Raw genomic sequence first — 14,465 nt, forward strand, 5'->3', positions numbered from 1 at the left:
GATTTTGAACAATTTGTCCCAGTTGCTATTTGGGACATATTAGTAGAAAGAAGTGGCAAATCACAAGTTCGGCGCTTTTCGCTCAACTCTATGCCAAAATATGTATACACACTTAAAAATTGTGTGTTTAACTGATTATTCATCTTTACAAAATTATAAAAATAAGAAACAACATCCATTTTTTCCGAGTAAATCCCCGATTTGTGCCTAGAATAGAGAGCCAACGAACCATTTTTGCAACTCTTTTGTGTAGGTACACAATTCTTAATTTTTTCTCTCAGTGTATATTATTTATACACCCCTCTCTCGTATGTGGAACTCAATGGTTTAAAGAAAAGTTTAATCAAAAAAAAAAATGAATTAGAATTTACAAAAAAAAAGTATCGTTCGTAAATAAATAAAAAATAAATAAATAAATAAATAAAAGGTTTCACCTAAACTATGGGGAGGCTGTGGCAGCGACTAGCCGACGAAGCGCAGGTTGGCCCGCTTGCGAGCCCCAAAGTCCCCGTTGCGTCGCACTGCCTGCTGAACGGCTTGTTCGGCGGCTGGATCAATGGTCCCCTTTGAATCCGCGTCACGTCCCAGAATATTCCAGAATGGACGCGGCGTAGTGGTGGTGGTTGGATCCTTGTTGATGTAAATGCAATTAACAATGGGTTCATTGTCGAAGTATTGCGCCCGGACAGGATACTTGTTGCGGCGCCGACGACGACGCTGCTGATTTTGCTGATATTTCTGATATTGCTGGCGACGACGCTTCTGCTTTCGATAGGGCTGTTGGGGGCGACGACGTTTATTGCCTCCCATGGGGCGCAGGCCACTGGGCTGGCGACGTCGCTTTGTATCTCTGATACTGTTTGTGGTCTTCTTCTTTTTCTTCTTCGATTTCTTGGTGGACTTTTTCTTGTTGCGTTTGTTGGGACTGCTGCTGCTGCTACTGGAACTGACGCTACTGCTACTCGAGGGACGACGCTTCTTCTTCTTCTTGCTGGCTAGAGTGGAGCTGGCCGAGCTGGACACTGCGTTGCTTTGCGAGCTGCTGGGTCGTTGCTTCTTTACGGGTGCTGGCATTTCCAAGTCGCCGTCGTCTTCGTTGTTGCTCACATTGCCGCTCTCGCTCTGCTGCTGCTGCTGCTGCTGCTTCTTCTTTGTCCTTTTGGGTGGCTGCTGCTGCCCATTGAGAGCATCAGCTATCTCCATTATACCGCCCATACCGACATCGTCATTGGGACGTTTTACGGGATAGGGATGGCGATTCTTGTTAGGTCGCTGCCTGTTCGATTGAGGTGCTGCCTGATATGGATCCTCTCGTTGATGCTGCTTCTGCTTCTTCTTCTTCGGCTTGGGGCGCTTATTGGGCCGGCGATTACCCTTGTTCTTATTTTTGTTCTTGTTTTTGCTATTGTCTTTGTCCTTGTCATTGCTACTGCTTGGCTGGTCGTCAACTTCGGGATGGATGTCGCCGTCATCGCCGTCACCTGTACTCCAAATAGCGGTGGTACTCACAGGGCTATCCTCGGTAATAACATGCTCGTTAAACCTTTCTGGGAAGTCTTGGTCGTTCTCATAGTCGTCCTCTTCGTAGTCGTCTTCATCGCCATAATAGTTATAGCCATACTCGTAATCATCATCGTAGTCCCCGTCATCCCATAAGAATGGTGGTTCGTCGGCCTGCACCGGCTTTAATTCGAACACCGCATGTGTGTCCGGATTGACCTTTGGGGGCTGGCGCGAATGGACCACGACAATGCCCGCATCGCCGCCAACATTGGCATGCGTGGCTGCGCTGGCCACAACACTGATGCCCTGGGGCAGCTGAGTAGCCGAGCTATCGGCCAGTGGAAGGGCCAGGGCAGCGGGCACAAACGACTGATGTCCACCCTGCTCCAGCTCACCAGCCCTATGGATGTCATCTTCATCGGCATCCTCCTCATCATCGTCCCCATCCTCGTCGTCATCCTCTTCGTCGTCATGTTGCAGATTTTCCAGCTGCTGTCCGTTAAGCGACACTGCAGTTAGCTGGACATAGCGCCGCTTGTTCATATCGCCATCGGCGCCGCCAATGGCCACGCCTTCTCGATGCTCCATCATTTGAGCATCGACTCCATCGGATACGCTCAGCTTTGGTGAACTCACAGACACTGAAGGCACCACGACGGCACCGACGCTGTTGCTTCGTCCGCTCCGTTTACGTCGCGTCACGATGCACTGCGACTTGCTGCCGTTGCCAGTCAGCTGGCGTCCTTGGATGTAGAAACGCTTCAGCTCGAACTCATCGCCGTTTTCGTCCACCTCAATCCTCGTTTCAGCCGACACGACCGACAGCCAAACAATGGCGGCCAGTGCCAACAAGCAGCGATTTCTCATCTCGATGGCGTTTTGCGAGCGACTAAAGTAAAATCGCAGCTGCTGGGCCTGCTTATATTAGTTCGCCACAGACCTATTGACCCAAAGCTAATTACCAAACACAGCGGCTTCGGACCAACAGGGCGTTGAATTATTCATCAGATCTTGGCCAAAAGCACAGCAAGCCAAAAATGCGAACTGAGCAAAGAAATATTCATAACTCTGTCTGGCCTGCCCCGGCCAGGCGGGCCTCTAGTTGCTTTCTTTCCAGCATCAGACCGGTCAGTATTTCTAGAACTCGTTTTCGCTAGTCGCCTATTCTTCTGCGCAACTTTCGGTCGCTTAGTCACTCGGTCGCTCGGGGTCAATGGATTGGATTTGACATCATTAATGGCCAGGGGGCAAATTTGGTCGCGTATCGCAACTCTGATTGATCCCCAACAACATGTTAACTTTGAGCCAAACTCACAGCGACCTTAGATTTATACATAGAAGAAAGTTGCTACCAATTCGCTATTTACATTCGGCCCTATAGTGAACGCTATCCGCTGTACCTACTTGTATATTAAGCGCCTAATGTAGGGTCGTCTAATTTTATAGTTTCCTCGGCCCTAACAATATCTTTTCTATGGTAAAAGTTTATTTTATTTATTTTATACACACTCGCACTCCGGCTATCCCAATCTATTGTTCTATTGTAGGAAAATTATGATCTCTTTGGTAATTATCATAATAGCACTATCACAATTAATTAATAATTACCAAATACGACGACAAAAAGCAGTAATTTAAGAACCAAAATTTACGAAATTATATTTGTGTTATGCAAATAATAATAAAATACATGCTTAGCTTGTGCGTTTCTGTGTTACTAGCTCAACCGAAACACCTGTAATTGTAGGGTACCATGAAATCTGAGATATCGAAACGTTTTGCCCAAAAATGGACAAACGTCTTAAACTTCGAAGACCGTTTGCCAGAAAAGGGAAATTGACCTCTGACAACAAATTTCTACGAGATGTCAAACGCAATGAAATTTATTGGGATTTTTGCAAAGCGATACTCGTAAAATGTAACGTTAAAAATGTGGCAAACAAAAACCACAATACGGCGACACAGCTTCACGATGTGACCTGACCTGTGGACTTTCTGGTCTTATATATACATATGTACGAGTATTTTATGATGGTGGCTGGGGCTGTAGCTCTACCTTGCTGAATTAGTCGGTGCGACTAGTGCGACGAAATGCTGCCAACGCTATAGCCGTTTATTGTCCACTCTTTTCGCATGCTAATGAAACATAATAAATTGTCTTGCAGCTAAGAACTTAAAGCACTCACTCCCTACCAAGACCCCTTTCTGGTCATGCTGAACTAGTTGGGTGTGCACACAGAAACATTCGCACACACGCACACACACACACACACAAAACTGTACATAAGTAGGTGTATGTATATGTATGCATGTATGTATGTACAAACTTACAAATGCACACAAGTGTTTTATCACGAAAACTTAACAAAAGATCAATTGACAGAGAGAAATGTTGCGGCGGCTGCGCACACTTGAATAATAATTGTGGGCACACACACATGGACAAAAATAAAAGAGGCCATTACATTACACACATCTTCTTTTTTACAGCAGCTTCTATTGGAGTCAGCAGCCAAACGACCACCACCACCTGATTTTGTATGGAGAAGGTGTCGTTCTGGTCGTCAGTCAAGCTAAAAGAACCAACAAGCCAAGAAACCAAAAGGCCAGGCAGCAGCAACAACAACAGCAAAGTGCGTTGCGCGTGCAGACATGCAACATAAACAACAACAACAACAACAACAAAAATAATAATAACAGCAGCAGCGGCAGCAGGCAACTTTTCTCGTCAATTTCTTGCGATCGTATCGCATAATGTGGCAACACGGTCAGGAGAAGGGGGGGCGGCAATGGGTGGACACTGATTGTCTTTTTCATTGTCCACTGACAAACTACAGAATTGTCCAAATGCGACACAATTCGTGATTATTATTGTTTGTATATCAGAAGTCCATGCAGTGACGAATTAAATAAGAAAACGCATATCAATAGTTTTGTAGGACGCCGTCAAGCTTCGTCACGCATTTATTTACCTCGATTTGAGGTTTTCTTTTTATTTCAATTTACCGCACAAACACGTCTACAGTAGGAACGCATAAGTATACAATTAGAATAAAATTATACAATCATGTCGCACACAAATCACAGATCACGCCTGAGACTAGCTTTTAACTAAATTAGCTTAAATTACAACACATAAATATATACATACATACATACATATGTATGTACGTGCGCACTTTCTAACGTCTGATAAGCTATCGATAACCGCTACCCACCTGTCGGAGAGCATGTCCTTCAGTGTTGACGAACGTCTAGGAGGCCTGTAGATGGCGCGAACAGCTTAATTGTCCAATTCTTAGGCTCCATTTATGCATACAATTTCATGAGCTACTTTTTCAGCACATATGTAGCTGTACATATGTATGTACACAAATGTATCCAAGTGTGTCTTTGCTTCTGTTGGTGTTGTTGGGCAGCTGTTAGAAATGTGGAATAAAGCGCGGATAGTTGAACTTAAACTTGTTTCTGACCAGTTGTCATCTTTATACATACATACATACATATCAAACATTTTTGCACAATATACTTTTGTATTTATATATGTATACCCATCCATAAATAAAAAACTTTCATTGATATTGTGATGAAAATATAAACAAGAAACAAAAATTATATGTTTGGCTTGCCGATCATTGTTTTTGTTGCTTTTTATAGCCGTTGGATTTTAAGCTGCTCCCCACTTTCGCGTTAGCTAAAACAATAACAACAACAATGATAAAAGAACCAAATTGACAGTTCATAGCGGCATCAATGGAATTTATAATTAAATTTGTGCCATACGTGTTTATTTCATTTAAATTTTCAATTAAGTTATTTGTTTTTGTATTAATGGCTTATCTCGATGAGATACATGGTTACATTTAAATGTTATCGTTTTCAAGTGAGAGATTGAGGAACAAGCCGTTAGCAACGGTAAACATTTGCATGCATATGTATATGTATGTACATATGTATGTACATTTGTGTATGCATTCATTCAACACACAAAAAAAAACACGTTTGAACTCGGTGCAACAAATCAAAGCCACTTAAGTCACGAACCAATCAGATGCAACGACGCCTCGCCTGATGCATTCGGCTTTTGTATATGGATGCTGCAGCTCGCTCTTTCGCACGCCCACGCGCACACACACTTGCCCACATACTCTGTCCATACATGCATATAGTGATATATGTACATTTATACATACATACATCTCTGAATATAGGGACGGCGGCAACAAAATGGAGTCTCAATGCACGTTCGAAGATGAGACTCGCTACATGTAAAACATTCGTATATTTATGTTTAATACATACCCGAACATCGTAGATAATACTTGTATTCATATTTGTACAAACATATATTTATATGTATTTAAATTGCACACATTTTATATACATATTTAGATGCAACATACTCCAGAAATTTATAACATATGTATAACCATGAATTAAACCCTTTTTATTCAAATATGTATAGCAGTCAAGTAGCAATGGAGTTGGTGTGTTACGTCCTCTCTTAAGATGTCCTTTCCGATTTCATATATATATCAGGTATTTAAGACAAACTTAAATAGAATATTTAAAAAACTTAAATTAAATTTCTTATAAGAAATACCACTTAAGGTACATCATCTAAAAAACGGATCTATTGGGATTTCGAGAATTTGTTTCAGTTGTGTCTTTAAGAGGGTCATGCGAAGAATTCTTATCGAACGAAGTCTTGCGAACAAATTCAGGAATATATATAATTTGTGCTTCTTTGGGGTTTTATGTATAAAATATTCGAGTTACTATTATTGCTCTACTGGATTGGGAAAGGACTTAAGGAATTAAAAGGAAAGAATTGAGGACATAATATAGCTGATTGGTATACAATAGGAAAGTGAGTTGATTGAGAAAAATGCGCCCTTATATACCAATTCCTCGATGTTTAAATATATGAGAGGAAGAAGTAAAATACTAAAAATTAAGAGTATCTTTACTCTTTTTTAAGAATATTTTAAAGGTTTTCAGTTTCTTTTTTTACTTGGACTAGTTCAAAATACAGTTAAAACATGTTGCTTAAGTTAAGCTGCCAGTCACATGTCTAACGTGTTTCTGAGGGCCAAATATTTTGTGTTAAGTCCTTTGCTGCGTTGCATTATATAAAATTATAATAAAAAAAGATTGCTAACACGGATTCAAAGAAATTTGAGTTCATGCCTCTAAAACTATTCAGTTGGCCATGCTGTGATTTGGTTAACTTGATGGACTATAACTTTTCACCTCATCCAATAACAGTGAACTACAATTTCCTGGCTGTTTAATCTTTCATTAAATGCTGCTGATTGTGGAACAGTATCGCCTTAATTCTTCGAAAATACCTTAATTAGTTCACGTTCCTTTAAAACTTAATCCAAATATTTTGATGGCCTCCAACTAATCTAACGACCGCTGGAATCGAACTGTGCATGGAATTGCAGATGAATAGATTCGCCTTAATTGATGTCCAATATCGGGTTTACATCCGCTTTTCTTTCGATAAGTAACTGAAAGAGGCCCAATATATCAATATTTAAATAGAATCCAACTAAAATCGGATGAACCATGGAATGGAAATGTGAATGGAATTGAAAATGAGAAAACTCTTTTTTATTATATAATTTCTTTTATTTATTTATATATAATATATATACATATATATATTTATATAATTATAATATATATATACATATATATATGTATATATATGTATGTGTATATATATCGTACAAAATGTTCAAACAACAAAAAATATATTTTTATTAATATATTGTATATGCAATGAGTTTTGAATTGTTTTTATCGCTATTAATTTTTATTTGCTTTATCAATTTAGTTAAGAACCTTAGTTTGATTTTTATGTTAATTATTTATATATATTATGTATATATAAGTGAGTTATTATGCTTGAATTGTTGCTGTTGTTGTTTGCGCTTGCTTTTTTTTTTTTTGTTGTTTGTCCTTTTTTTAAATGTTGCTTTGAATTCGTTTTGCATTTATGTATATTTGTAAATGTTTGTTTAGTTAACCGTAAATTTGTTGCACTTTCAATGCAAATTGCTATGCAGAATTTGTTTGCTTGTTAATGTTTCGTTTTGTGTGTTTTTTGTTTTCATGTTCGATTTGTAGTTGTTTTTGTTTTTCATATAACATGTCGCATTATCAATTAAGAGGTTTTTTTATGTGTTACCTAATTTGTAAGTAAATGTTGCTTGTAAAATACATATTACGATTTCGTTGCCATTTCTGTGGCATTTCGAAAGTTTGGGTGAAGTGAAATTTGTTTTTGAAAGATGCGTGGCTATATTCTAGCTTTATCTCTCTACATATGCTATATAAATTAATGCTTATTGCCGTGTACCTTCAGCTGACGAACTGCCACGATTTAGTATTTAAGTAATAAAATGTTTTACTTGACCATTTGAATTGCTTGCTAGGCGCCTATTTTCGTTTATATTAATTATAATTTGTTAATTTCAAATTTTAGAATTTTAATTGCTATGCTTGCATGCTTGCTGCAACTAACTGAACCATCGGCTCAATCTGTCACTATGTTTTAAATATTTATATATATATAAGGTAAAGTTTTACGTTTTTAATTAATTTGTTAGTTTTACTGCTACGCGTGTTCTTGGTATAAATTCTTGTTTTTTTTTTGTTTTTTTTTTTTTTGTATTTAAACATTATTTTGTTGCTGGGCGCCGTTTAAAATGCATATCAAATTTTCATCTCTCGTCTTAACTACATACAGAAGTGGTAAGTGAATGAATTTGCATTTGAAAGTTGCATTGCTAGCTGGAGGGGTGCTTCCTATGTACTTTATTTAATTTTAGATACACATTAAGCTTTGTTTGCCTTTTTGTTTTATCTTGTTCTATGTTTTTAATTTCCACCTGCCGATCATTTTTTGCTACAGCGCCTAAATTATATCTCTATAAGTTAACGTTCTTGTTTCTTTTCTGCGTTATTTGTTACCTCTTTTTTTGTTAGCCGTTTGCTTTTTAAATATTTGCTTGGACTTTAGTTAAAAAAGGGTTTATTATATATATATATACGTTTACAAAATAAATAGCAAAAAAAAAGACCAAATATAAGATAGAAGGGAAAAGATAAGGCTTTAATCTAAGTTAGGCCTATTTTTATTCTAACTGTTGTTTAACTCAAGCAAAAATTGCGTTTAAAAACTAAATAGACCATATTAAATTGCTGGAAATTCAATTGTCAAGAGTCGCTTCATTATTAAAACGTCGAACGATGCAGTTACAGGCTGATTGAAAGAATTCCATTTTGGTCATTGGTGGAACCGGACATTATTTAGTGTTGGTTCCGCTGTGTCTGTGTCTGCACGTCATCGAAGAAATGAGGCCGAAATGCGTTCTCTTACGTAAAGGATTTTGCTTTATTTTCAAATTTAATATACAGGCTTTCGCGCGTCATCATCAATGCCGAAAATATAAGAAAACGTTACGAGAAAAATGTTACGTAATTACAATCAATATATTTTGCGTAAGCTGTATGCTGGTCGCTCCTATTTAATTAGCCGAATGAACAAACAATTAATAATTATACAAATTTCCTTTTTAATTACGTAGCTTGCGTATTTTCAAAATTACATACATACATACAGACATATATATGTATATCTTCTATACAAAATATCATAATTATGCTCTTGTCAACGCTCTGTGCTTAAGTTATAGATTTAGATATATATATATGTGTAGTATGTGTATATATATCTTGTTTTTTAGCGACGCATGCATGCTAAGTGGTTGGAGAGAAAAAAATCATAATGTTAACTATATATGTATGTATTAACAAAAAAAATTCAAAAAAAAATATTACAAATACATTTGTAGTTTTGTCATATTGTTTCGCGACTTAGACTTTTGCTTGGATTACACCGTTTTACAAATACAGATATACAAACTTTACCATTTGTTCATCTTTCTTTTTGTATGTTGTATATAAGTAGATCAGTTTCTGTTTGTTGCTGCTGTTTCTGTTTTTGTAGCTGTTTTTGTTTTCGTTATAATTATTATTATTGTGTTTGTAATACGTACATAGTTGGTGTTTCTTTTTTTGCTTATTGGTTTCATTTGTGTTTTGTTTTTCTATAATAATTCTGTATAAATTGCCTGCCGCCTGCCTGCCTGCTCGCCAAACGCTTGTCAAAATTTTAAGTTTTCGTTTTTCGCATTTTTTTATAGTTTTTCTTTTGTGTTTTGTTTCTTTTGTTTACGTTAGGCTTAATGATAGAACATTTTGTTGTTTTTTGTTGGTTTACATATGCATTACTTATCTAACAAATAGCAGCGTGCACATAGAGGGCTCCAACTATACACACGCATATACACGGTATGTGCATCTATACACGTGTATATAGTAGCTCTACATATGCACGAGACTACTTTTACCGCTGCTTACAGGCTAACATACATATATAGACTTTTCATTATTTTTGTTAAATTTTTATAGCATTTCCATTTTTTTTTCTTCCTTCCTTCCTTCTTTTTTTTTTGTATTTTTCTGTTTTTGTTACAACACGCGCACAGAGTAAGTTGTCTGGGTTTTTTTTTTTTCAACTACTTTGCTTACCGGCGGACGTCAGAGCTAGTTGATTTTTTTTTTGTTTTTTGCTTTTTTAGTACATATGTTTTTATGTATTATGTGTGTGTGTTGTGTATATAGTGTTTATATATTTATATATATATTAATTTATGTGTTCTTCATATATGTTATGTATGCATGCTGCTCTTACATACACATAGCACGTCAGCTAGAGCATAATAAGTCATCATCATGTACAATACATATATTATAATATATATGCGCATAGATACGGGCCATCCCGCTCTAGTTGTCGCCATTATGATTGATATTCTGTTGCAGTTCCTTAAGCTTCTCCTCACGTGGCTTGGCATTGCCGAATATAGATGCCGATTGTTTGGTCTCAGCCACCGCGTTAATGGGGGCTGCTATGGTTCGGGGTTTGAGCTGAAGGCGTGGCCTTTCGGTGTCATCTGCACCACCCACAGACGCAGACATTGAAAAAGAAGGGAGAATATGTGTCGAGATTAATTAAATGAGTTTTGAATGCGTTTGCCAATTAAAGCGCTCTACTCACCTATACTGCCCAAAGGAGCGGCTCCTGGTCGCTCTGGCTGCTGGTTAGGATTGTAGTGGCCACGCTCGCGGTCGCGATGCCGGCTGAAATTGTTATAGCGGTCGTTTCCATCGCGTGATTGATTGCCATAACTGCCCTCGCGCTGGCCGCGATCATGATTGCGTTCGAAACGCTCGTCGTTGTTGAAGTTGCCGTAACGGCCTCGGTTCGCAGGACGATCTGTAAGTGGAAGAGCGAAGCATTAATGAACAGAATCCGCAATATTATGAGTGGGCCTCGCGAGGAGAATCGAAGCACATGCTGGCCTCACCATCTAAGGTTTATGTTTATAGACTATATAGGCGTATTAAGCGTGCTTTCAAATTCACCAAAAATAAATTCGAATTAATTGTGTCAATAAAGTATGTGTTTGTTTGTTTGTGTGTGTGTAAAAGTTTCGTGTTAAAGGCGGCAAATAAAGGATTACTCGATTTTGGCTTTAGCGTGCTGGGTGCAATGCATAGATAAAAAATTGCGATTATAGGTAGAATAATACGTACTCGACATAATCAAAAGAACAAACATAGAAATTTACAAACTTTATCTACGATCTAAAATGTGGCGAGACTTTAAATTAGCTTTCCTATTTTCAATTATGTCGAATTTCCAAATCACTGTAGCAATTCAACTGCAAGGGTTCCTTTTTAATAGATTGACTTACTACAACAATCATGACTTCCTAAGAAATATTCCTTCAAAGTGAGTCAAATATTTAAAAATTCCATCGCGCTTCTCAGATGATCATTGTTTTAAATTTAATAGATAAGTAAATGGAATCCTTGATTCTCATTTATTTTTTTTTGTAACTTGTCTCTCCTTCCCGTCATAACACTTCACTTTTGACATAGCGAACCAACTGATTAGGGTTCTATATAGTTGTGGATGTATCGCAAATAATACTTTTAATCACAACTGCCAAGATAGCAGGGCTTTATCTGCATTCAAGAAACTAACGAAAATATATTCCTATTTACTTTCCCTATGACAAAGCATCAAGCATACATAAAGCATATACTAAAGATTTACTAAGGAATATATGATCTGAAAGCTAGATTTCCCTCTGCTCACTGTTCAATAAAATTTTTTATTTTTTAAGTATATACTAAAATAGTTCTGCAGTTAAAAACTCTATTTCCAAATGCTTTAAAGCAGATTACAATTGGCAAATCGAACCAACATTAAATTTTGCAATGGGAGATAGTTCAGACATAGAGTAGCCAACGCCCACGGACATGGGAATATATTAAATTAAAGATCGAGGTACGGGAAATCAAAAAACAAATCAAACCAACTACTAAACGGGTAGTATCAAAATACTTAATGGAAAAGGTAGGCAGGACAGAAGAACGGAAGAGGAAAGTGTATGGGGAATTATAAAGGTCACAGATCGCACCAAGCGCAAAGGCCAGGACCAGGACACGGGCTAACTGCAGCTGATGGGTCCATGCGTTGGAATTTGTTCAACTACTTGCGCTATTTGCGGCTCTACTTAGATGCGTCTAGCGTCTACGTGTGGTTGGTTGGTTGCTTGGTTGATTGATTTTGCTGTTGTTGCAGTTGTTCACTTGCACGGCAGATAAAAATGCTTTACCATTGTATCCTCTATTCATGCCACCGCCGCCGGAGCCGCCGCCGCCACGACTTCTATCACTGTGACCACCATAATTATCATTGTACGAACCTCTACTATCGCCGCGATTACCAGAGCCGCCGCCACCCTCGCGGCCGCCACCACGGCTGTAAGATTGACTGCTGCCACCTTGCCGCGGTGGTCCGCGTTTCTGGAAGCCATCGCGACCACCATCGCGACCGATTCCGCCGCCGTTGCCGCCACCAATGCCGCCCCCGGGACTGTAAGCATATGAATAACAAATTAATTCAATAACTTCGACAAAATGTTCAAAAGGGCATCGCGCCCCATTAACCAACCGTTCATTTTTCCTCCGATCGGCTATATCTATTCTCAACGGAGCCGACAAATCGTCCAGCTTTATGCGACCATCACACTCAAGCGCGCGCTCCAGATTGTCCAGTGTCTCGAACTCCACATAGCAGAAGCCTTTAAACTGATCGGTCTCCCGGTCCTTTACCAAACGCACATTCTTCACCTCAAAGTCTTGAAATATTTTGATGACATCGCCCTGCACCAGTCCCTGAGGCAGGTTGCCAACGTAGGCAATAAAAGGCGGTTCAGTGGGCAATTGCTTGGCATGGCGCTCGCCTCCATATCCACCTCTGTGAACAACAAAAATTAAAAATAAACAAACACAACAAAAACAAACAAACATGCAACTATGTGTGCCCCAACGAGACAGGCTGGCGGCGTCTGACTGCGAAAGCTGGTGATGGTGCAAGGACGTCACACCGGAGGCAGTCTAAATAGTTGTAATTCCTCGGATGTACTACTCTAATTGTTGATATCCGGTGTTATCAACAATAACACAACACGCCGCGTTGTTAATGTAAATAATTTTACCGCAGAGTTGAAACAAAACAAAAAGCGCGCGCTTTCATATTTCTGCCGAAATGGCAATATTCGGCTATTTATTTGGTGACGGATCTGGAAGCTTGAGCACATTGCCGCCTCCATTTGGTGTCTATTTTGGTCTGGCTATTTGAGGCGCCACCCGCACACTGGGCTTATGACGTTGACGCTCCCGTTCCTGCCCATTCTTTTGCGGCAATTGGCAGTTGGGCAAAAAGCTTATGAAGATGACGGCGATTTGTCTTCCGCCGGCTACAATTTTGGTAAGAACGTTTTTGTTGTTTTTGTGTTATTGCTGTAGTTGTTTGCACCGCTATCCCGAATAAAAATCAGCACGGTAGCAAGAAAATAAAATGTAAAAAAAAACACTCACACTTGCGCACATACACGCGACACACACACCAGCATACAACAAACATATACATGTATATATGTATGTATAATACGTACGCACATTTAGGGTATGTGTGATACGCTGGTGTGTGAGTGTTCGTGTGTTGGTTCGCCTTTTGCCCAAACCGCGTGCATTATTACACATTTAGAAACGTCTGCACTTAAAGCATTTAACTCGTCGGCCGCACTGGCACTTTTTATTCACATATTTGGCGTGACCGCGTGCACAAGTACGAAAATATTTAATAATATTTACCTAGCGTGTTCATAACCACCTCTTCCAGCCATGTTTTATTTTTTTCAAATGAGCGAATTCGCTGCAGTCCGCAGTCTGAATGGCTATGTACGTTTGTCGGCAAGTGTGTGTGCGCGCCAGTGTGTACACACTGTGTTCTAGCGGCAAACGCAAATACACCCAATCTACAAGCCTATGGCTTGTGTGACAATAACGAACAAATTACAATTAATTAAATGAGGAATCACTGGATTTCCAATCAATAAAAATTTGATATTAAACTTAAATTACGTTGACTTTATTCTCAATGTTTGAATTGTCGCAAAAGAATCGCACGTTTCCACTCACTACACACACACGCGAAGCAGAAGCAACACTTGCTAATTCGCCGCTATTATGCCGCCGTCCGACGTTAGCCAGCACTTTCCCGCATCATTAATTCTATTTCAAACACACACACTTTTAAAAAATGTGTATTTGCAAACAACAATATAATTATATAAAATTCCCTATGCAAATCCGATCATTTGGATACAAATAAAAGCTGAAATGTTTTTATTACATTACATTGTTTAGCACTACAGCTGACATAAATCATAGCCTTGCCAGACTACGCAACTATTTGGCGCACAATGTAAACAGAAACGCAATGGTTCCAACTAATTAGTAAATGC

The 14,465-nt window shown here is 38.7% G+C and overlaps 2 protein-coding genes across 4 annotated transcripts; both read right to left on the reverse strand.

Annotated features, from left to right (window-relative positions):
- Window positions 1-462: 462 nt before the first annotated feature.
- On the reverse strand, window positions 463-2,370 carry LOC115626978 (pre-mRNA-splicing factor CWC22 homolog). Its single transcript, XM_030522494.1, has 2 exons — window positions 1,404-2,370; window positions 463-1,067 (listed from the first exon to the last, which is right to left on the reverse strand). Exons 1-2 carry the CDS (start codon window positions 2,368-2,370, stop codon window positions 463-465), a joined length of 1,572 nt encoding a protein of 523 aa, XP_030378354.1.
- Window positions 2,371-8,887: 6,517 nt separating this feature from the next.
- On the reverse strand, window positions 8,888-14,131 carry LOC115626872 (eukaryotic translation initiation factor 4H). 3 transcript variants are annotated; one of them, XM_030522381.1, is made up of 5 exons: window positions 13,813-14,131; window positions 12,608-12,913; window positions 12,270-12,529; window positions 10,640-10,858; window positions 8,888-10,535 (listed from the first exon to the last, which is right to left on the reverse strand). In XM_030522381.1, exons 1-5 carry the CDS (start codon window positions 13,842-13,844, stop codon window positions 10,369-10,371), a joined length of 984 nt encoding a protein of 327 aa, XP_030378241.1. In that variant the 5' UTR covers window positions 13,845-14,131; the 3' UTR covers window positions 8,888-10,368. The 3 variants fall into 3 exon arrangements, with proteins under 3 accessions (XP_030378241.1, XP_030378240.1, XP_030378243.1); XM_030522380.1 differs by having other exon boundaries at window positions 8,888-10,544; XM_030522383.1 differs by having other exon boundaries at window positions 8,888-10,544; window positions 12,360-12,529; window positions 13,813-14,126.
- Window positions 14,132-14,465: the final 334 nt, after the last annotated feature.

The sequence above is a fragment of the Scaptodrosophila lebanonensis genome, unplaced genomic scaffold, assembly GCF_003285725.1.
Source record: "Scaptodrosophila lebanonensis strain 11010-0011.00,11010-0021.00 unplaced genomic scaffold, SlebRS2 tig00000089-arrow-pilon, whole genome shotgun sequence".
Lineage (NCBI taxonomy): Eukaryota > Metazoa > Arthropoda > Insecta > Diptera > Drosophilidae > Scaptodrosophila > Scaptodrosophila lebanonensis.